Source organism: Acanthochromis polyacanthus, chromosome 9 (assembly GCF_021347895.1).
Source record: "Acanthochromis polyacanthus isolate Apoly-LR-REF ecotype Palm Island chromosome 9, KAUST_Apoly_ChrSc, whole genome shotgun sequence".
In the NCBI taxonomy this organism is placed as follows: domain Eukaryota; kingdom Metazoa; phylum Chordata; class Actinopteri; family Pomacentridae; genus Acanthochromis; species Acanthochromis polyacanthus.
This window is the reverse complement of record NC_067121.1, coordinates 25,257,982-25,281,308: the sequence shown is the minus strand read 5'-3', so window position 1 is coordinate 25,281,308 and position 23,327 is coordinate 25,257,982. Positions and strand designations below refer to the sequence as shown.

General features: G+C 41.4%; 3 protein-coding genes across 3 annotated transcripts; all 3 read right to left on the bottom strand.

Annotated features, from left to right (window-relative positions):
- Positions 1 to 1,204: 1,204 nt before the first annotated feature.
- On the bottom strand, positions 1,205 to 10,510 carry plk3 (polo-like kinase 3 (Drosophila)). The gene is made up of 15 exons (XM_051953976.1): positions 10,169 to 10,510; positions 9,137 to 9,244; positions 8,887 to 9,003; positions 8,266 to 8,395; positions 8,049 to 8,136; positions 7,462 to 7,557; positions 7,045 to 7,243; positions 6,736 to 6,862; positions 6,332 to 6,447; positions 4,845 to 4,965; positions 4,640 to 4,723; positions 4,078 to 4,240; positions 3,707 to 3,836; positions 3,408 to 3,518; positions 1,205 to 3,244 (listed from the first exon to the last, which is right to left on the bottom strand). Exons 1-15 carry the CDS (start codon positions 10,385 to 10,387, stop codon positions 3,047 to 3,049), a joined length of 2,007 nt encoding a protein of 668 aa, XP_051809936.1. The 5' UTR covers positions 10,388 to 10,510; the 3' UTR covers positions 1,205 to 3,046.
- Positions 10,511 to 11,434: 924 nt separating this feature from the next.
- Positions 11,435 to 16,113, bottom strand: cacybp (calcyclin binding protein). Its single transcript, XM_022208275.2, has 6 exons — positions 15,973 to 16,113; positions 14,715 to 14,925; positions 14,517 to 14,613; positions 14,327 to 14,426; positions 13,093 to 13,187; positions 11,435 to 12,684 (listed from the first exon to the last, which is right to left on the bottom strand). Exons 1-6 carry the CDS (start codon positions 15,988 to 15,990, stop codon positions 12,522 to 12,524), a joined length of 684 nt encoding a protein of 227 aa, XP_022063967.2. The 5' UTR covers positions 15,991 to 16,113; the 3' UTR covers positions 11,435 to 12,521.
- A 1,077-nt stretch (positions 16,114 to 17,190) lies between these two features.
- Positions 17,191 to 19,612, bottom strand: mrps14 (mitochondrial ribosomal protein S14). The gene is made up of 3 exons (XM_022208266.2): positions 19,487 to 19,612; positions 18,092 to 18,256; positions 17,191 to 17,630 (listed from the first exon to the last, which is right to left on the bottom strand). The coding sequence occupies exons 1-3, from the start codon at positions 19,553 to 19,555 to the stop codon at positions 17,448 to 17,450; spliced, it is 417 nt and encodes a 138-aa protein (XP_022063958.1). The 5' UTR covers positions 19,556 to 19,612; the 3' UTR covers positions 17,191 to 17,447.
- Positions 19,613 to 23,327: the final 3,715 nt, after the last annotated feature.

The window sequence follows — 23,327 nt, the reverse complement described above, 5'->3', positions numbered from 1 at the left end:
AGTTATGCTGCTATAAGACCCGGCTGCCTGGGGGACTTCCCATGATGCAATGAGCACCTTTGTACTCGTTTGACTCTCCATTTCTGTGCCTCTATTAACTTTCTGCAGGTATCTCTGGCTCTAGAGCTGCATGATTTGGGTTTGTGGTTGCTGGCCTTAGCCAACCTCTCACTGTTTGTTGTTCCCTGATGCTCATCTTTCTCTCTTTACTCTCCCTAGCCAGTCGAGGCAGACAGAAGTCTTCCCTGACCCTGGTTCTGTCGGAGGTTTCATCTTGTATAAAAGGAGTTTTTTTCTCAACAGCATCACAAAGGGGGAATGACTGAGTTGAAAGGTCTTGACCTTAAAGTGCCCTGAGGTGGCTTATGTTGTAAAAGAAAAAACAAAAAAATGTATTGAATATTAATTATGGGGGGCAGCAGTGTGTATTGTTTGCCACAGTGATGTGATGAAGCAGAGGAATGTTTTTTGCTTTCTTAGTGATGCTGTACTTATAACAAGTTTCATCATAACAGGAGAAATAGGCCCAAAAGTCTACACTGAAACTGGAGTCCAGCTATGTGAGTCAGCCTCTAACAAAGCAGTCATTGTTTGGCTTTATCGGGCATTCCAAGGCCCTACCTTTGCAAATTGAAACTTTCACAGTTTTAACACTGTTGCTAGCGTCCTCACTGTGTCAACAGGTTGAGTAGATTTCATTTTCTGACAGTTCAGGGCCATGCTAGTGGCCATGAGAATAAGACTGTACCAAATAGGAAATTGTGCAGATATACATCAGCATAGAAACAGGTCTCAATTCAAACCAAATTTGAAGTATTTCATCCACATGGCCAAGAATTGTATTCAGTGATTACCACCATAAACAAAGGAAAGAGTGTAAGCTACATGTAGGTATTTTCTACTGACAAATCCACTCTTAATTTTATGCAGACTACTTAGAATCAAACAAGTTAAAGCATGCATTTAACCGATTTGTTTTTCTAATGTATGAAATTATTTTTTTTTTTAAGTTGAATTACAACTTTCAAATGCACTAAATTTTATATACCCAAGAGGTACTGCAGTAAAAGTTGTGTATGAGATGTTCTAATTAGTCATGGTCATTTTCTAAGAAAATACACCGACTTCCTCACCTCTAATGCTTTGGGAAACCAAGCTAAGTCAAATGCTGCATGTCACAGACGACAATCAGAGCAAGTCTCACTTATTTTCAATAAACTTTATTTTTGTCCCATTTTCCCCAAAATGTTACATACAAAAAAGGTGATCGGAATTGAACATATCCTTGTGGCAAGACCGTAACATTTACACAATAAATAAAAAACCACATATAAATAAAAATAAATTAACAGGACATTATGTGCCAAAAAATAAAGACTCTTCTGAATTGGCAGATGGCTTTCACAATGTTGGGTTTTTGAAAACACATGTACGTTAATACTTGCATTCCAGGTCACAGTTTTTTAGGATACAACTCTGGGTCGAGAAAGCAATGTAAACCGATAAGGATTACAGTACAGTACAACAGAGTACAATGTTTTCTTTTTTCCATAGTAGATATTATTGGGATATATACTTATGATAACAGTTGTTCTAAAAGCTTATACCAGGTAGTGAGAGTGTAGTGCTATTGGATTTACCTTTAAACTTAGCTCAAGAGTAAATCCCACCTGTAAAACCCATCTCAAATCTTGTTTGTAGCCAGCTTGACATTCACAAAGGGTTGTTATTGCACTATACAGACATCCCTCAGAAAGGCACTTTTATCTCCCCTCCCCGCCCTCATTTTCCAACCGACAATTCCTGCTTGCTTGTGTGTGTGTGTGTGTGTGTGTGTGACGCACTCGCACACGCATTTACCTACTGGATGTGAAGTTAAAACTGAATCACTTTAAAAATCCAACAAAGAAAAATCCTTTTGGTATCTAGTTAAAAACAAATAAAATAGAACATGTGATAGTAAAAAGGTTTTCCAGATGAATTTACAAAAAAAAAAAAAAAAAAGTGCAAAGTTGTGTTGCTCCCATCATAGCCCCTGTAGTATGCCGTGTACCACATCAGTGAAGTTTGTATCTAATGATGAAAAGAAAAAAAAAAAAAAAGTGATGTTGGAGCATAAGAAGCAATAACTCTCAAAATTTTAGCATCAACATCATCAAATAAGGCCAGGAATGTTATTTGTGCATGTGAGGTCGAGATCTTAGTGTGATCCAAGAGCTGGCTCATACTTGTTTTTGAAAGGAAAAAAAACAAAACAAATGTGTGTACCATGGTCCAAAAAGGCCAGAAACCAACTGAGGGTAGGAGGGTTTCACTCTCTCTCTCCGTCCAGTCAAGCCATACTTCTTCCCAAAGCATCTCTGCTGACAGATCACAGTTGCAGCGCGAGTCGACGGTGTAAAAAGACCTTGCTACTAAAATGCTTTTTGGGAAAACCGAGCCTAAAAGCATTCCAGCTACAAGATTATCCCTGCTCCATTGCAAACAGATAGGACAATTGTAGTGTTTAGATACCCTTGAGAATCCATGCCTGTGTTTTTCGGCTATCAGGGGAGGGCTGAAAGCTGCAGGGTTTGGCGGCTTTGAAAGGTCAAGCCGAGAAGCGGTGGTCGCGAGTGAGTGAGGGAAGGTAACTGGGTGTTCATGTAGGCATCTGCCTGTGAGGGATCCATTGTTTCAGGCCAGGCATGAGTCTCTTATTTCAGGCATCAATACCTTCCGGGTGGATACCTTTGAGGCAGGAGCTGGACGAGCACAAACCCTACAGGCAGATGCTGCGTCGGGCAACTTCCCCTGACTGCTTGACATTTATCAAGGTCAGCCAGTGTGATAATCAGCTGCCTAGGCACCGCTCCAAGCAAGAATATTGCTCAGAGGACTTGAGCAGCCTTCCATCCGTCAACTGAACAGGTGTCGAACTCTCTGCCGCCACCACCTTGAGAAATTGCATCAACCAGTCAGGCTGCCTAAGAAAATGTGTTAACCAGTCAGGTTGCCTCCAAGGCATCTACCGCTCAGGCAGCCTGGGAGGCACTGATCTGTGCTCTCAGGCATCGGTGTGGTGTTGGAGCAGCTGGACCACGTATCTGAGCCGGTATCGTAGCTCAGAGGTGCAGCCCATCTCATTCAGCATGCTGAGGAGGTAAGTGTAGGAAATGCGTTCCCGGCTGATGTAGGTGAGCAAGTAGGAGTCGTCAGATGACTTCGACAGGATGATCTTGGTGTGGTCTGTGTAGAAGTTAACCTGGAGAAGATTTAAAAAAAATAAATGAATAAAATAGAGAACAGGATGTAAGTCAAGGAGTGCAAAAAGTTAAATGAAACCTATTGTCAAGAAATTCAATGCTGCAGTAGTCGTTTTATGAATGCATCAAAGACTAGAATGGTCAAATCTGAGTAAAACAAACCTGTAGAGTGCCATTGTTGAAGAGCATGACAAGAGCGTGATCGGTTTTGACCCACTGGAGGAGCAGAGGAGGAGTACCTGAGACGTGGTCCTCGCAATGCAGATCTCCACCCTGAGCAGGACAGAAAATGTTTACCTTATTGCATGCAATGTCATCTCAAATAATCTGCGTCTTGAAAAACACTTGCCTCATTAAAAAAAAAAAAAAAAAAAAAAAAAAAAAAAAAAAAAAAAAAAAAATCACACAGACCAGCTGACTGAACTAATAAATGCACCCTAACAACATGAGCATTCTCGTACCTCCATCAGGTTCTGCTCCATGTAGTTGGCCATGAGCTCTACTATTTGTTTCTGGCTGCGAAGCTGCTCAGGTAGAGAGTTTGTTGGGAAAGTGAAGTGTTTGTTGTTGGTCAGGCAGTAGTGGACTGTCCTGTTTGGAGGGAAAAGAGGGGGGGAAATCATTAGAGATGTTTTTGATAGAAGAAAATTTAAGCTCGATTTGATAATCAGCTAGCTAGTCTAAGTGGAAATTGCCAAAATATGACTGGAACACATACAGCATTAGAGCAGCCCTTTCGCTAGGCTGAGAACAGTTATGCGAGATCCAAGAAGGCTTAAAAACAATGCAATTCTTTACACCTTAAATAAATACTGCAGCTCGAGGCACTTACTTGCGTTGGTCACACAGGCTGAGGTGCGTTCCCTCGTTGAAGAGCACACCAATGTTTTGGTTCGAGAGCTGGTAGCCAAAACCATATTTGTTTGAGTAGTCAACCCATTTAGTCACCCACAGGAAGGACTGTGGCCTGGACAAACAGGGTGGGTTTCTGGTGGCTGGAGACAAGGACAGAAAAAAAAAAAGTGAGACAATGGAACAATTTGACACCAACGCTAATTTAATGGAAAGAGCAGCGATGAAAAAAGGTTTATATTTCCCCAAGTCTGTGTCAACATTTTACAAAAAGGCTACAAATGCTATAATCTTAAATGTGTTCAGAGCAACATGAGTCAGCACATATTCAGGGGATTTAAAGAAATAGCTGAGGCAAGGAAAGGATCCGGCTGCTTAAGTTTGAATAATTCTGCATTATTTGTAATCTAATGCAACAGAAACTAGGATGGTTCATGTTGAGGGAAGCAGCATTCAACTCAGCTGTGCGCCGATCTCATAAAAATCCATTCACTAGACATCATATCTAACTTGTCACAAGTATTACTGAAGTCTTTCCCTACCTGCAGGCATGGTGGCCAAGCAGCTGTTGAGAACTTTCAAGGATGACTCAGCAACAGCTGCTGGGGTCAGGACATCTTCACATGCTGGAGAGGAAACAAGCAAAAAAAAAAAAAAAAAATGAGATTACATTTTTTGAACAAGGAAAAAAAAAAGAAAAAAAAAAGGACAATATAAAACAAATGTCTCACAAAAACTGACACCTACGTTCAGTGCTGCTGGCCATGGTGCCCTTAAAAGAGCGAGAGATTGACTTCCTGGATTCCTCCTCGGCAGGTGTCTGTTCCAGAGGCACAGAGCCGGCCAGCTGACCGTTAGGAGAGGGAACCTGGAAAAACAAAAATCGGAAAAAAAAAAAAAAGCTTTATTTATCCCCAAGGGCCAGAAAATATGATTTAACACACAGTCATGACTAAAGTGTTAGCACAGGATGGAAGGAAAAGGTTACATGCTAAAAGTGTTAACCACAAAGCTACAAAGGACCGCCTTAGACACCGTGTGAATGAGTTCTATTAATGTTTGCATACTTGCTTAGCCAGAAGTGGTGCTCGTTTGTCTAAATTCAGCTTCAGCTTAATCTACTGTTGCTTCATTGGGTTTGAATGTTCCAATGTGGGCTGTCTTACTGCCACTGCAGGGAGGCTAAACTACACGGTTTCTGTCTGTGTGCTTTGCAAACCTGTTGCAAGTCTGACATGTTAGTTTCTAATGTCGCGCTACCACAAAGCATCTGTGAAAATGTCATGTTTTTTTCTGCAAACATCTAAAACGCAAGCAAGGTCATTTCAGTCCTACGTCGTGTTGAAATAAGAGCATATTAAAAATACATCCTGCATGTTTACTAACTGCGACCTGGTTTCTCAGAACAGGTTCATCAAGCAGATAAAAATTACCCCAAAGAGCAAACAATGGAGCTTCTATTGGGCTCTATAAATAGAAGCCTGATTAGGGATCGGCCAGCTGATCTGCCTGCTGTTGTGGCATCTAGCCTCGGCTCCGGTTGCTGATCGTAATCTTTTTTCTTTTTAATGAATACATCATGAGAACAGCAGAAAAATCATTACATAGTGGAGAAAGTGATTTTGCCAAGTATGCCCTTACAGTTTCCTCAGATTCTTACAATAAAGGCTGCCTCAATAAGTGGACATGCACTCCGATTTCACACTGAAAAACTCACAAGCAGCACAAAGTGCCACATTTCTGCTGTAGATTTATTCATCTGCTGACAAGCTGAAGGACTTCTGGGACACTACATCATCTTACAGAGTAAAAACAAACTTCTAAATCCACTTGAAGAGAGAATTCCTTTCAAATTTATGTAATGATATGGCTGCCCTATATTCAGTCAAAGATGGTCTTTTCAAAGCTATTTGCAATTCTATTCCGAGGAGAAACTCCGGTCTGCTCTCATCATAATTAAACTGGTGCTCCGCATTTCCACTGGAGTACCATTTCTAAGATGTTTTTTTCCCCCCCACTTTATAAATGAACAACATAGAAAAGGCATTCTCAGTCATAACAGAGGTTTGTCATGAAAATGTGCACTTGAGTTTTTCCCCTTCAGAACCGCTGTGTGTTGCTGTTGAAGCTGCGTGTGAACTGCGCGTACTAGCAGCTGGAATTACCCAGTTTTGTTTCAAAACTAGGCCATCATTTTCTCGCAGAAGTAGGAAAAACAAGATCAAAAGACGCACCTCACTGGGTCCCACTGTTTTGTAGCTGATCTGCCGGTTGATGGAACATTTAACGATGCCCGACACCAGCTTGGAAATGTCCTTGTCATCTTTTTCCTCGCATGGAATCTTCTCCACTGTGAAAACAGAGATTCTCGCATTGTAGTCACAACAAATACGTTTAACCACAGGAGCGTTTAAACAGCTATAGCGCGTCTTGGAAATGCTTTAAGGAAAACTGAACGCGATCCAGTTCGAGGTCTTTTTCAATTCAAGTTCTCGTGAGACAAAATCTAATTAAGAAGACAGGTGCCGCATAATTAGATTTGGGAAGGCACAAATATGTAACTAACAAATGACTTCGAAAACGGATGACCTAGTCTTCTTGTGTCGGTCACTTGGCAGCTGCCTCTGCTGCTGCTTACCTTTTGCTTTCTTCTTGCCAAAGAGGCTCTTGGCCATTTTAGTGAAGAATTTCTTGGCAGGGCTTGGAGGGTGAAGCTCTGGCACCATCACACAGCTGCTGGGGGGAAGTTTGTCAGGAGTGTAACCCTGAGAAAGAAAGAAGAGGCAGAGAGGGCGTGCGAGACGAGCTGGTGAGAAATTTGTTCACACCACTTTCACACTCCTGAAGCAGCACTGCGATCTTCAGCAAATGGCAGAAGTAGAATAGCTTTAAATCCCCATCACAACTGTCTCATACAAATGCCAAGCTGAACTAAGCGTCAACGTACTTTGGTGAAGAATTCGTGGTTGAGGATTTGGTCCAGTGAGAGTCTGTCACTGGGATTTTTCTGGAGGATGCCTGAGATGAGTTTCTGTGCAGCAGGGGAAAGCGTGGATGGCAGGTTGTACCGGACTTCCTTTATGCACTTGTATGTTTCTTTCAAGTCAAGAGTCTCAAAAGGAGGGTTGCCGCACATCAATGTGTACCTATGAGGGAGAAACCAAGGCAATCATTGGTCAAACCACGACAAAGGAATGACTGAAACTTACAAAAAAGACCTTAGAGACTTGGTACCACATTCATTTCCCCCTCCCCCCTACTGACTTTGACAAAATGAATTTAGATAAAACCAAAACCACACCATTGCTACTTTATAAATCAAAAATAACTCTCGGCTAAAATTAACACAAAGAAAACAACTCACATGACACATCCGAGGGACCACACGTCAGACTCCGTGCCATGGCCCTGTCTGTTGAGCACCTCAGGGGCCAAGTAGTTGGGAGTCCCACAAATAGTTCTGGGAAAAAACGCAAACCAGTGATGGGTTAGATTCAATACCTCAAACTATTCTTGCTTAGTTTCTGTTTAATTGTGTCATGCACACGAAGTTTTGGTTACAGCATTTTTTCCTGTCACACTCAGGCTTCTGGTATTCCACAGGAAGGTGTCAAACAGGTATTGAAACTCTGCTCTAAGCGTTACATTCAACTGCCACTTTGAAACCGGTTTTGTTAGGTACTCACTGGGGGAAAGTTGTAGGAGGAAGAATGCGCTTTGTGACTGAGGTAATGGTTTTGGGTTGACATGCTTTTTAGGGCACTATAGTCTTAGCTGGAAAAGAGCTGTGTTTGATGTCTGGAAACCCATCAAGAAGAAGCGTGCGATTGGCTTTTAACTTTAAAAATGAGCGATGGTTAAACTGATTTAATCATTTGTGTGAACTGTGTATTATTTTTAAATGTTTTTTGTTCAATTTAAACAGCCAAGGAATAATTATTAAAATCGTACTTTTTCCTCTGTTCGACTGTCTCCAGCTTAGCAGCGAGGCCAAAGTCTCCCAGCCGCAGCTCCATGTTCTCATTGACAAAGAAGTTGCCTGAAAGAGACAAAACCATTTGTCCAGTCAGCATTCCACAGATAACATGCGTCTGCCCAAAGTCACAGCAGATTCCTGGGATGCTTGTGTGTGCGCTCACACCACATTCCAGTCTTTTGTTTTACGTACCTAGTTTGAGATCTCTGTGCAGGATTCCTCTGCTGTGGAGGTACTTGAGGCCGGATATGATCTGTTTGAGGTAATATCGCACTTCTGGCTCCGTGAGCGTGTGTCTCGCCTTCCAAATGTGTGCCAGGGACTGCAGAGACAGAGCAATGGGTGAACCGTCAACCACGCATCCATCAGCGGGACCGTACAACACTGCTACACACACACACAAACACACAACCCTGCAGTAGCATGAAGATTAGATGCTGTTGTCATTTAGATGAGGAGCTGAGATCAAAAGTGGTTTGTCAGTGAAACACGGATACTTTAAAACTGAGAGTCTTTTGAATCATTGTTTATGTCATGTGGCATCACTGCAGCATACGTATTCAAACAGCCCACACTGCAATGAAGAATATCAATTACTTGCACTTTACAGTATGAATTGTTTTTAATATAGCAAAAGACCCAAGGAAGCACTAAAAAGGAAAAGCTCCCAAGACCCCAGAGGGTTAAAAGAGATTTTAAAAATGAATACAGCCTGTCTAGTGCTACTGTAGAGACACACAAGGCAAACAGTGTACGTGCAAGCAAAGCAGAGGAAAGCTGTGCAGACTGTTCTAGAGGTTTCTGAAGTCTCACCTTTCGACTGCAGAGCTCGAGGAATATGTAGATGTTGTCTTGGTCTTCAAAATGATGCGAGAATTTCACCACATGCTTGTGCGACAGGGTTTTGTGGAGTTCGATCTCATTGGTAATCTGTCGAAATTTGACAAGCGATCAATATGTGCACATATTTCAGTCCTAAAAACAAAATCCAGGTATTGATTTGAGGTTATGTGAGGGACTCGGTGAGACACACCAAGGACACAAAAGCGGTCTGATTATGTACCTTGTCCCTCTGGTGTGGTTTGGACACCCTGCTCTGTGGAATCACCTTCACAGCATACATTTTGTTGTTGGACAGGTCTGTCATCTCGTAGCATCTAGCAAAGCCACCCTTGGGAGACACAGAATAATCAGTTAACAAAAGCAGCAGGTTAAAAACCTGCAATGGCCATAAATTTCCTGCCTCAATGGCAAGTGTTTGACCTGAGGATCAATAGCTGGAGAGGAGGTAATCAAAATGATTCATCAATAATTTAGCCAATTCTGAAAGCCTGCTGTGGAGGATTTCAATTATACACAAGAGCAAATAACCAATCCAGCATTAAGCACTGTAATGAAAGGGGTTAAATCTGGTCAGATGCACCATTTTATAATCATCTGCATCTTTTGTTGCGGATCTACATCTATAGTCGTGCATTTCTCTTGATATAATCACATACTAGGGGGACATGAAGGATTAGGCAGACCGAGCTGCTGCTGCATTCATTAACCGTGAAACTGACGGAGACGTTTCCAGCTCTGCGGCAGGCAGCAGAGGAAAAAAAGACTTGGCTGGCTGCCCGATGCAGCGTATCGATGACGAGCAACATGTTGATACAGTCGTTTCCATTCATACGCAGCACATACAGTCACAACCAGCACACGGACACTGTCATGGGGTGAACAATCACGGAACAGCCACACGCGGGTCTGTCTCGGGGTGTAACATTTGTCTGAGGTGCCGCTAAAACGCGACGGGTGTTGGGAAGAATCGCTCGAGATTTTTTAGAAGGTGCTGCCAGCCATGTGTGCGCACACGAGCCGGGCACACCTTGCGCCTGATTCATTCAGCAATGACGCGCACAGCAGGGGCAAGATTGGCCACATCCACCACGAGGTCATTCTCTGTTCCCGCATCACAAACACACCTGGACGACAGCTCATAATGAATTTTAATCACCCGGAGTGTCCGCATTCATCTAAAAACAGGCGATTTTTAACCATTCACGTTCTCGATCCATCTCTAGGAGCGACATGAGAAATGAAACGTCCATACCTTTCCCAAAAGCTTCCCTTTACTGTAGGATCTGCCCGTCTTGGAGTCTGTCACCACCTGAGCCAGCTCTGGTTTGGTTTGGTCGGATTTGCTCCTGCTGTTCTTCGCCGGGGCAGAGGAGGGCTGCTGGGGTCCACGCTCCTGAGCAGTCTTAAATAAATCCGCGTTCATGGCGTGGCACGAAATGCGCTGCGCCGCGCTGAAACAACCGGTATCCATTGAGCACAGCGGTGTAAACGATCGGTTCGAATAGAAATCCCTTTCGCCTCTATTTTGTTCAGTAAACGGCCTGACGCGTAGCGATGCGTCCCACTCGTGTCTCCATCTGGCGTGTCTGGGCGCAGCGCCGCTCGGTTATAAAGGCGGCGGACACGTCACGGAGCGAGGGGGGCGGAGGGAGGTGGCGCACCGGTGGAGAGAGTCCAGACGATTTGCTCAAACAGAAACCCAATCAAAAATTTATCTGGAATCCAAGAAAAAATATGAATGAAAGAGCTCAGTGGGGGAAAAGAAGGACTGCGCTGTCTCACGTTGATGTCGCTCATGTCTGGAGGCAGATGATTCACTGTAACCCAGAAAAAAAGCCTATCCAGGGGTCTTTATCAGGGTAAATCTCAGGTTATTATATGGAAGAGTAAAGGCAGTAATAAACTGTTTCGTCAGATCTTCATTTTACCCAACATTTAAGCTTTGGTGTTACATTATTTAAGGGATATTATGTTCAGAAAAAGCAAAATAATCCTGAAAATATTATTTAGCTGCATTCTAGCATGAATCCTACATTGCAAGCAGTCTTATAATACTTTCAGAAAAACTGCAAACAACTCCTCAAAAAGTCCAGACGCCAAAGTACCTACATTTCTACAGTAAAATCTTGGGTTAGATTTCCCCTGTGTGTAATCCCCCTGAGAAGTATGGACGACTGGATACAGCTGCCACCTGGTGGAGGAAACACGCAGCTCTGGAGCTCAGGTTCTGCAGGATTGTGACAGTATAAATGATTTAAAAATCTTCCTTGAATGGCCTATTGTTTAGTGGCTGGTTATATAAGAAGGAGAAGCCTGCACTGCATCATAAAAGGTAAGTTTGAACAGCAACCGCACTGTTTATTTTACCACTAGATTGCAGTGTTTCTGGAACAGGCCTCTGTCAATGATTATTTAAAGTACGGCAACACAAGGGCGAAGTTAACGTTAAAAAGGTTTGGCAAAATGCCTAATAAATCATATTCTGATGTCAAAATCAACAGACAGACACAGGTAAAGATAACTCAGATCCACAGTTGTATTTGTTGGAAGTGCACTGACACTTGCCTGAGGACAGGCAACAGTAAATGTAAGATGATGACAACAGCCCATGTAAAAGAATAATAAAAAAACAGAATGTTGGAAGGAAAATTACAATTCAAACAGTACTACCATACATAGAAATGACACTAGGAAACTGCCCCACACTACAATAATGCAATTTACACGGAACTGTCAGAGCATTTACATTTTGCAGCAGGACTGAGCAGAATACATTAAGACTGACACACAGATGCATGCGCTACTGTCAATTATTGCACTGCACTGATGCAAGGTTACAACTGTATTTGCAGCTATCATTTGATCTATTTACGGGATGAGAAGAACACAAAAGGCTGATGTGAAAAGAGCCTACTGTTTGTGTTCAACAGGAATGCGAGTCAGCTTTGGCAAACGTACATTTGAAAACCTCTTAAATGTCAGCTCAGTTTCGCTGCACCGAATTCACAATATTGACGAGTTTTACCAATTATGTGTACTCTGGTCTAATCTAAACCATGAAGACTGACAGACCTTTATGTCTGACACAAGAAAGGAAAACAAAAACAAGAGCTACAAAAGTAACTGCATCGTGGTCCCTTCTCTTTTTAAATTACTTCACCAGAAAGACTAATAAAACATTAGATTCCAAGCCTCCACAGTAGTCAGAAGTAACCGCTTAAGGTGATGGGAAATACAAACAGGCAAACAGATGCCACTCCCTACACAACTCCTGAGTGTTGAAACCTAACATCAACGATGATGAAACGCTGGAATGACTTGCTGTATGAAGGTTGCCCTCTGGTGGACAACGGCCTCGTGTTTATGCAGACATTTTCCTGACAATTCATTATGAGATCTGCGACTAGCCATGACTCACAGGACAGTGGTAGTCTGGTTTTCAAAGCAGGGCCAAAATAAGGCCACTCAGGGCTTAAATGTTATTCCTGACACATCATTTATGAGCTTTGTACGCTGGACTTCAGTTCCAATACTTAATATTTAAGTCAAGCCTGCTACAGCCCTCGTAGCTCTCATTCGGTCCTGCTGTGGAAAAGCGGCAGTGTTTACAAGTCCATCATGTCTTCTCCTCTTATTTTCTTCTCTTGGGACTCTGACCAGGCTTTGTTGATGGTTCTTTTCATTTCGTCATCCCCCTCTGCGTAGATCTTCTTCAGCATGCTCATCAGGCCCTCGCTGGGGTCTGCACTGTCATCCATGCTGGGTTTGCTGTTGAGAAGCAATGACAACATATCTAAATGGTGTGTCCATTCACCGGTTTGGATCATTCTCGTGCTGAAGGTATGCACCGAAGCTGCCTATAGTCATTGCTGAATGCACAGTGACAGAAGTGACGCTGTACTTCAGTGTGAAGGCTAATGCACGCTTCAGAAGGAGTGCTGTGTTCAGTGATTAGCCAGATGTGGGTGTGAAAACTAGCAGGCTTTCAAATGGTTACGCAATTATAATTCCATTGATTCCTGGCACAACTCCTCCTGCCAATGTGTCATTAGCTACTGATGACTCATTCCCACATATGTCATGCAATAAGTTTTTTAGGAATTCATCCATTTGAGAAAGCGCTGGCCATAACCCTAATTGCAATTACTGCAAACTGAAAATCATCAATAAACTTACTCTTTCTCTTTTGACTGCTTTTCCACCGTTGTCAGGCAGTCCCACTTCTTTGTTGCCTGCTTCTTGCACATGACCAAAACCATGTCTGTTTTTATCTGTTGCAGAGAGAAGGAAAAATAACTGGTAAAAGGCTTTCAGACAACAAAGATGGCTAAATATTCTGTTCAGGCACTGGCAGAACAAACCAAGGTTAAACTAGAAAGTGAACACTGAAACTTCATTTAGCATTTTGTGAAAGGTACAGGAAAATCATCATGAGTTAATTTGACTGCAAATAAAAATGACCATAACTGTTAGAGCTTAACAAGAAAATGCAGTATATTAAGACTTATTACGAGTAATCATAGAGCTTGATAGAGCCCTGTCGTGCCTGCACAAGCCTTAATGATCCACAACAGAACATCTCTGCATGTTTTCAGTCAAGATGAAGCCATATATGGCCATGTTTGTGTGTGGGATAATATGGTAAAATCTTTAAAAACAAACTATGTAAAGAAGTATGGCAGGACAACACTCTGCCACATCCAGATCAAATTTGAGAGGTTTAAGTTAATGTTATGGAAATGTTATGGTTAAAAAAAACTGAAGTTGATCAGGCCTCTTGACTGCTCCAACTTTTTGTCTGACAAGTAGGTTGATCTCCAACTGATTTGCTGAAAATCTCAATCTCAACAACAACAAGCAGTGCCATTAAATTTGGGTTGAATCATTTCTGTCATTCAGCTTTTGAAAAACACAAGAAGACCAAAGAGCACAAGAATATTGTGCAGTCTGAATTCTGGTGCAGACACACCTTGACAGGTGGCAGGGCGTAATGATAAAGTAATAGTACTTTTCCTTTAGCCTTTCACAAGGACAGGCATTTTTAAAGAAGAGGACCTGCATCATGTGCAGTGAATGGGCAGCTGACGCTCTTGTTTAAAGCCAAGTACAGGAGACAGATTGTTAGTCTGTTGACGGAGACTCCGCCACAAAGACACGGCGTGATGTACATCTACTTGTCTAAGATGAAAACAAAGACTTTTGGACCAAAGACATCTCATCACAAGCTCAACTAAGCAGAAAGACGTAGGCTCACATCATCATCTACCATGTTTGAAATAGAGGAAGACAGTGAGGGGAGCAATCATGGCGGTAGTGATGAGGACATCATGCAGGATAACATCTTCTGCTACTCTTTTGAGGCCCAGACCAAATAAAGTTACGTGCACCCTTGTGCAAAAGCTTTATTCACCTTTTTGTAGCTGTCCTTTTCATCAATTGGATACAACAGGTTGAGAATTGTCATCTGATGGTTTTTGCCATCTAGATCCTTCACCAGCACAGACAATGACCTATGAATCACAAAATTAGAAAGTTTAATTGTATGCTTTGTGACACATGATTAATTAACAGTTAATATTGCATCATGACTACCATCTTACCTTTCTGTGAAGTTGACTTCCACGTCCTCTGATGGAATTTTGTGCACATCCTTCAATGCAAGGTAAATTTTGACAAATTTCTCAGACTGGTCCCACGCTGCATAGAAGATATACAAACATAAACAACTTTCAAACACTTGTTCAGTTACTGCTTCCTGGTACAAATGCTGACAGTCATAATAAACAATGGCCTCATACCATAGCTGGTGATCTTGACTGTGTACGTTGCTTTAGAGGCTGCAGCTGGGTCTGTCTCTCTTCTGGTCTGTTGCTCCTTCTGCTGTCGTTTGCTTGCAAGCTCCTTCTCCACCTTCTTCTGCTCCTGTTTTAACAGCTCCTGCACTCTTTTCCTCTCAGCCTTCTCCAAAAGGGACCCCAACTCCTGCAAGTCTGCCTCCAACTGGTTGATCTATGTTTGGGAGAGGGGGGATGAGATCACAGAGAAATACAGAGAGAATATTCAGTAAAGAAGTTGTGTCACCACATTTCATTATGAGTTTACATCCCAGAAGTGAAATATTTCTCCATTGGCTGGATTGTCAGAAAACACAATTTGACAAGATGTTGAAAAAGATGCAAAGTTGTATGGGTACCTGGTCAACTCACTCCCCGGTTAGAGTTAGGTTTAGGGTTAGGGTTTTTCAGCTTTCATTGTAAAAGGATATCATCCATGGATTTCAGCTAGTTATAGGTAAGTAACCTAAGCATATGGGAGTGACGTTCTGGGGAGTGAGTTGTCCGGGGAGTGAGTTGACCAGTATCCGTTGTATGTCTTAATTTCACTACTTTGCATATCACTAGAAATTTGCTTTTACTACTAAACTTTGCTTTAGGGTAACTTCTATTTGCAAGGCATTCAACATGAGGGTTGACATTGTACCAGCTCAGATGATAACTAAATAGTCGGTTTAGTAGTGCGATATCTTCATCTTGGTACAGGATGAATTACGCATTCACAACACGTGACAGATGCTAACACGCCTTATTAGCTATACCAAGACGCTAACTAACTAAAAAAGTCTGATATTTGTCAATTTCGAGTAGATGCTAAGCCCATTAATTACCCGATCCGGATGTTAAGCATCGCGCTAGCTGTCTCAACTATGTTGCTAGAATGTTCTAGTGAACTCCACTTGAAGCTAACAGCTAAACTAGCAGGCGAACTTCTTGCTAGTTATCCGCTGACACCACTCATGACCACCTGGTGTTATCATCTTTAACAAACAAGAGTTTAAGTTTAGTTGTAGATGTAACACTGCTTTAGCATTACATATAATTACATATAATAACAGACATTACTAGCGCAGTACGCAGTGACTTGCTGATTTTTAACGTTAGCTAGCGTAGCGCTGCTCTCAGTATAATAAGAATACAAGGCAGCTACCTCAGCTGAAACCAAACAAACAATAGTTTCATTGTCGGCGTCAATAAAATGAATGATAAATATTGTGTTCACCTGTTCAGTTAGATCCATTTAGGCTCTGTCTTTATCAGCTTTATCAGGAAATATGTTGCTGCTCTGAGTCTGCAGAACTTCGTCCCCAGTCAGGCTGAATGATCGGCTCTTCTTCTGTTTCAGTATTGGCGTTTGACAAGCTGCGGGTGCACTACCGCCACCTACTGGACCCAAATGTTAAGTCGTCACCAAATCTCACTAGCCATTCAAGTCTTATCTCAACTACATCAGTTTATACAGGACTTCATTGTTTTTCCTGTTGTTTATTGTAGGAGGCTTATAGCTAATTTATGCCACTTGTTTTATTTGCGAACAGTAGCAGCTGCCCAAATAAAGGTACAGCTTTGTGAATGATTAATAGACCACTGTGAAAACTTTGTGAGCCCTTCACTTAAGTATGACACATCCAGTCATCGAGGTCTTGCATGTGCAAGACAAAATCTTTTTCCAGCTACTGCTTTTGTTACACATGTTGAGCGATAATGTAATTTGGATTATCTGTTGACTTTATATCCACTTCTTATGTTTTCAGCCATCCAGTGTGAATATTTTACAAGATGCTGTGGGCAGTCTAAGGCACACCTGTGCACTAATCATGGTGTCTAATCAGCATCTTGATATGGCACACCTGTGAGGTGGGATGGATTATCTCAGCAAAGGAGAAGTGCTCACTGTCACAGATTTAGACAGATTTGTGAACAATATTTGAGAGAAATGGTGATATTGTGCATGTGGAAAAAGTTTTAGATCTTTGAGTTCATCTCATAAAAAATGGGAGCAAAAACAAGTGTTGCGTTTATAGTTTTGTTGAGTGTATTTTACTGAATGTATTAGGTTATCACAATTTCTCCCGCCTTTTAGAAGACTGTAACTGTATACTCATAATAAAAATCAAACAAAGGGATCAACGTTGAAGTCCCGTTTTGTAAATTTTATAAAGAAAAGTTTAAGCAACTTTCAACATTTAGGTTTATCAAAATATTAATACATTCTTCTATATGGCATCACAGCTATACAGTATCAGTGAATGTAACACCATTGAAATGGATTTTCCATTCTTACTAGGACAGAACATTACGTGACACAAATTTATATATTTTTGAAGGTGGTGGAAGAAAATCTATTTTTCATTGACTATATTTATTCTATGAACATTATTAAATATCACTGATCTCTGTATCAACATTTTACACCAACCCAAGACACTTATGACAAATGTAAAGTACAATAACATTTATTTATCCATTTCTGATACAGTGAGTTAAATCGGCATTTGATCTTCTCAGGTGTCACACTGTAATGGTTATTTTTTTCATATTTAGAACAGCCATAAGACAACAAAGGCAACTTACTGTCTGAATCAAACATCATTTACAGGAGCCTAAAATACCGATGCCCAGGGTTTCTGCCCAGACCCACTGAAACAGCCTGCTTTTCATATTACGATCTGACTGAAATGTCCAATGAGGCTGCAGTCACCACCTTGCCCTCAGAATCCCAGACATTTGATTGTGGTCAGCCAGATGACGGAAGACAATTCGGCTCAGTCGCCATTTCCGCTTCACTCCCCGAGGTCGGGAAGTCATCACACACCTGTTGCGTATCCTCACAGGACAGCTGTCTCTGGGCAGCGCTGCGATCTCTTTGTCTGCTACCTCCTGCAAAGATTTTTTTTTTTTTACAAAAAGGAATTTTATGAACAAAAAAATTCCAAAATACATTGGAATTACTTTGGTTATTGGTTTTCATGAACTATGTCCCAAAGAGATCACAAAAAACACACAAGATTGTGAAAATTTATTTCATTGCATACCAAAATTCATAGTTACAACACTTTGCATAAGCAGTAACAGCTCAAAACTCATCAGTGCACCAGCAGCTTGACTGAACTATATATTAATGCACATTTGTTCTTCCACTAGTTCATGTTCAGCGTAACAAAGCATATGTGTAATTCGTCCAACATAATAAAGCACAAAAAAAAAATGGTAATTTGAGGTGATGTCAAATCAATTATCACGTGTGTTTTACATGATCACAGCATGCTTAGAGTGATTGTCTTGCAGCATTTATTAATAGTTTGGTGCATCACTATACAAGGTGAAAGAATGCAGTCTACCTGCAGCTTCTTGGGTAGGATGGTGTTTTTCCTCAGTGAATTGATCCGTAGCCTCTCATCAGCATAGTCAAAGGCCATCTGTCTTCTCTTGACGTCCCTCAGCATCCTCCAGTTGACATAGTAACCTCTCACCTGCTCCACTGCACCCCAGCAGCTCCGCAGCGCCTGCAAACATCATTTCAGCCGTTACTGACTGACAGCTAACATTGTACCCATGTGCCACATGTAGAGTAACTGGGTCAGCCTGGTCTGAACCAAATCTTACAGGCAGTTCTGAAAGACTCTTCGCAGATAGTAGATATTATTCCAGACATGGTTCCCTTTCCTGCTTTTGACGATCTTTCTGGCTGTTCCAAAGTTGAGGCATATATCTAAAGATAACCTTTCTTTTGCCATCATGGCTCCTCTGCTCTGGAATGACTTGCTTGAGGAGATAAAGCAGAGTCAGTGACTCACTCCTTCAACCCTACTTTTATAAACCTGCTTATAGGTGATGCCGGAGTCATTCTGCCTCAATTCACTGAATGCATCATGCCTGACCATCTTTGACAGATTTTGACAGAAGTGGTGAATATTAACTGAGTTGGCCATGTGTAAAATCTGGGGTCATAGGTAACATCTTTGCATCCATCAGTGAAGTAATGTTTGAAGTGCTATAACTTGAGATATAATGTAACTAGGGTGTTGAAATTTTGCAGGATCATTAATATCTACATATGCAGTATATGCACAGAAAAAAAATCTGGTTAGATTCGAACTTTTTTTTTTTTGTGAATTGAGGTGAAATGAGTTAATTTAGATCAACCGAACTCTTATGATGCCTAGAGGACAATGATTATCTCCTTTATAAACTCCTCTGTGCTGTGTGAACAAATCAAATCAGCTGTGTTGTGTTAAACGGGCTGTAAAGATGTCCCACCGAGTTTATGTCCTTATCAGACTCAGTTGTTTAATTATGATTACAAAAACATCGAAACATGATGACATCTTCTTGGGTCGTTCTCCTGACTTACTACAACAAACCCAGACAGATGTGAAGGAGGTTCAGTGGTGTAAAAGGTAAGACTGCCTGTAGCACAGCGTTAGCTTCAAAATGAGATTAAAAGCTCTCCAGGTTAAACTGCGGTACATAAAATTCATAATATATGTCTCAATTCCTTTCTTATTAACTTAGCAGTGCATGTAAAGATGAGTTATTATTAGTTACCAAGCAATAATATAACTTCTTGTCGCATGTCAAGCTAACTAGCATTAGCCACGGAGCTAACGTCAAACGCTAGTTATTCGACTAATAGAGTCAGTGTTCCTGTCTCTACCCTTCTGTCAGAGATGTGAGGTGTAACATTAATGAAAACACTTCAACCACAACATGCACGGTTACAATGAGTAAGTTACCTGCTTTGGAGCGCAGACCGTAGAATAAAGGGCATTTATCCCCAAACATGCTAACCTGTGGGCCGCCATGTTGGGTTTGTGCAAAACCACCGAGAAGGAAAGACATGAAAATCTGAAATATACCGCCGTCTGTCGACCAGGAGGATGACATTATAAACTCTAGAAGGTGTTTGAGCCAGGTTCATCTTTCAACGAAGTCATAATCAGGAAAAGAAAAGAAAACACTTCCCATTCAGAGTGAAAAATGAAAGTAAAATCAACTACTGTACTAGTTGTACTTGGTAATGCCAGGATTGAGTGTGCATGGATAATGTCTACTTTGTTTATTTCATGCAGAAATATTAAAGCTTAAATGTTTCTAATCTGTCGGATAGCATTTCCCTGCTTTTTCTGATTTGTCTAAAGTTGGTAAATATAGTTATGCACTGAGGTCTCCCGACTATATGTGTCTGCTTTGTACAGAAAGGTGCACTTTGACATAACCTGGTACTTTGTTGTGAACTGTACCGTTTACTACGTTTAAATGTGATTTAAACATTACAAAGCTCAAACTTATTTCCACGCATAAGTGCACAAACTTGTTAATTTTTTTTTGTTAAGTAAAAGATTTCCCTCCAAGCAGCTGTGCTGTAAAAGACTTAATTATTTTTCTTTTTTAGAGGTCAGGTAATGGATAACCCCATTTGAGGAAATTATACAAAAAGGAAATTCACAAAAAGTGAGTGTCCGTCAGAGTTACAGGATATATACAGGGTGCATACAGGACTAATACCTTCTATAGACAAGGGCCAAAATGTATAAAGTCCTCCACAGAATTGTTTGTGTTGCCTTCCAGAGACAAAATAAGGCCTCCCATGTGCTCCAGAGTGTCAGGGACAAGCTGCTAGACGCAAACTTTCCCGTGAGAGAGTACACAGGTAATGCATGCAATAACATACCGAGTGCCAGCTATAAAATGAAGTAAAACCAGTAAAACAGAATTTCCACCATCACTGTATGTGGTACTACTTAAACACCCATAGGTGGCATTGTAGTTCTATGATCATGAGCTCATGTTCTCGCTCCCCATCCACCAGGAACAGCACCCGTCTTCATGCTGAATCCAAATCTTGTGTCTGACTGAAATCCTTTTTTTTTTTTATTATTATTTTTTTAAGACAGCTTCTGAAACCCAGACCCATCTTTTCTCCCCTGACACCCCCAACAATGAAACCCTTGTGTTTTGGGAAGTAGATATATAAACAGTACACTCTGGTCTTCTTTCATTCAGCAGGGTGCTGCCCTAAAACTTTTATAGAAAATAAACCTCCAATAACAATAGAAGCAGAGTCCATTAAAGTTTTTTTTTTATTTTAATTATCCCCATTATTTTGGATCCTCGAGGGGAGGGAAGACGTTCTTGGATAAATATTAACACATGACAAACTGCAGGCAGTTTTCTCTATAAAGAGCAACATTTTGAAGCAGACTGGGCCTCTGAGCATTGAATTAAATGATAAATGACAGAAATGTAAGTGCATTACTGTACCTTATGGTTAGTGGCATTCGTAAGGTTGTCACTGAATATGTAGTATACCTTAATACTGGTATTAAGTGCTGTAAGAAATATAAATTTCCTGTTGGAGTTGATGTCAAAATATTCAACTGTCTTTGATTTTCTGGGTGAGTAGGCAATGAATCTTTTTCAAATTACTTTAATTCCAAAATGATATGGTTGTCAACCTGGAAAAAATGTTTTGTGCAGTTTTTGGGAATTGGAAATTGCAGCAATGTCATTTGACAGCAGCAGTACATCATAGTTAAAGTGCATTTTAGTCCTCAGTTGTTTTTGGCCCATAGTTCAAACCTCTGAAGTGGCTGTTCCAAGATCGCCAGGAAGGTAAAATCATTCCCTCTGTAATTTCTTTTACCTTCCTAACATAGAGATGTCAAAGGCATGAGAGGATATGAAAGGTGACCTTCTAGCTTTCCATATTCTGAAATTTATGATAAATGTCAGGCTGCCAACCTCTGCCAGCAGGTTTGTGTTGGTAGACAATAAATACTGTCCTGCTGCAGGAGTTTAAGCAGTCTTCTATCAGACCTTCAACAACTTAGACTTTTTCTGATTAACAGACGTTCACTGCATATCTATCAGTTATTGCACAAGGAAACCTTTGCATGTTAATCAGGCTTGTCAATTCCATTAGGCAACTAGATGAGCCCTCAGTAGAGGGCAGAACCACGTCCTCTGCTGGCGAAAACCCTGTCCTCCCTATACATCCATCCATCCTCTATACACCGCTTTATCCTCATTAGGGTCGCGGGGGGAGCTGGAGCCTATCCCAGCTGACTCGGGCGAAGGCAGGGGACACCCAGGACAGGTCGCCAGTCTGTCGCAGGGCTACATATACAGACGAACACTCACACTCACATTCACACCTACGGGCAATTTAGAGTACTCAATTAACCTCAGCATATTTTTGGACTGTGGGAGGAAGCCGGAGTACCCGGAGAAAACCCATGCACGCTCAGGGAGAACATGCAAACTCCATGCAGAAAGATCCCAGGCCCACCCCGGGATTCGAACCAGGGATCTTCTTGCTGCAAGGCGAAAGTGCTAACCACTACGCCACTGAGCAGCCCTCCCTCCCTATACAACTGATGCAATATATATCAATTTTGATCATCGTACATATCTCCCTCCCTACTTGATCTGCTGACCTGTAACTCCACAACTGAGCAGAGGACCTTAGACTGATCTTCAGTGCCAAGTTTGATTATCCTGACTTCAGCGGTTGCAGAGATATCGGACTGGACATACATACATACATACATACATACATACATACTTACCCAGCCAGATATCGCGCCGAATGCAATAACCCTGCCGACGTACCCGTCGGCAGGGTTAAAGCTGCAGGTAAAAATGAATAAAACATCTGAAAACAATGAGAACAAGTAGTGTAAGCAACTGACATACACAAATAAAACAGTATTTTAATAGGCAACACCCTTTGTGACCACTGCCTCTGTAAAAAAAAAAGGTAATTTTCCTCACTTTGTCAGCATGAACAGGTCTCCAGTGTAAAGTGTAAAGAATGGGTGCAGGAGGACTAAAGTGTTTCAACAATAGTGATCCGAAATATTCAGTTCTAGACATCACTGAGAAAGATCCTTGATACTTGAACTTACTTACATTGCAGATTCATAAGCATTAGCTTAATATTGCAGCTTCTGGGCAGCTGACATCAAATTAGCAATGAAATATAAAGACATCTTGTTGCTGGTGTCTGACAGTAACTGCTGTACAGATCTCCAAACCTCAGGCTGGATCATAGCAAAGGCTAGGGAGATTTGGGAACAAAGCCACACATTAAAAAACCGATGTGTTAGTGAGAGGAGTTGAGATTACTCAGTGAGACCGCAGATGGGTGGCCTCATCCATAAAAATGACAGCCGTGCAGTCAGCATGATGACATGAAGTAGCTCAGGTTGGAACAACTGGGAGCACTGGTTTCACTTGAGAACTGCAACATGAAGTACAAAAGAAAATACAAGATGCACACTCCTGTTCTGCAAGAATATATGAATGGTCTGTGTGCAGCCACATAGAGCTGAATGAAACTTTTTTGACACTAAATCAGCTTGAAAGTACATCATGTAATGATGACAATGTGCATGGCAGGCTTTATTCTGATCATCATACTGTCCAATCAAACTGTATGTTTATCATAACTGTATGCTGCACATGCGGAAACTGGATGTGAGGCTCTTAGATTAAATGTCCTCTGTGTGACCCATTCAAAGTGAAGGAAAGCTCCAGTAATACAGACCAGACAGCCATCAGCAAACAGCTAAC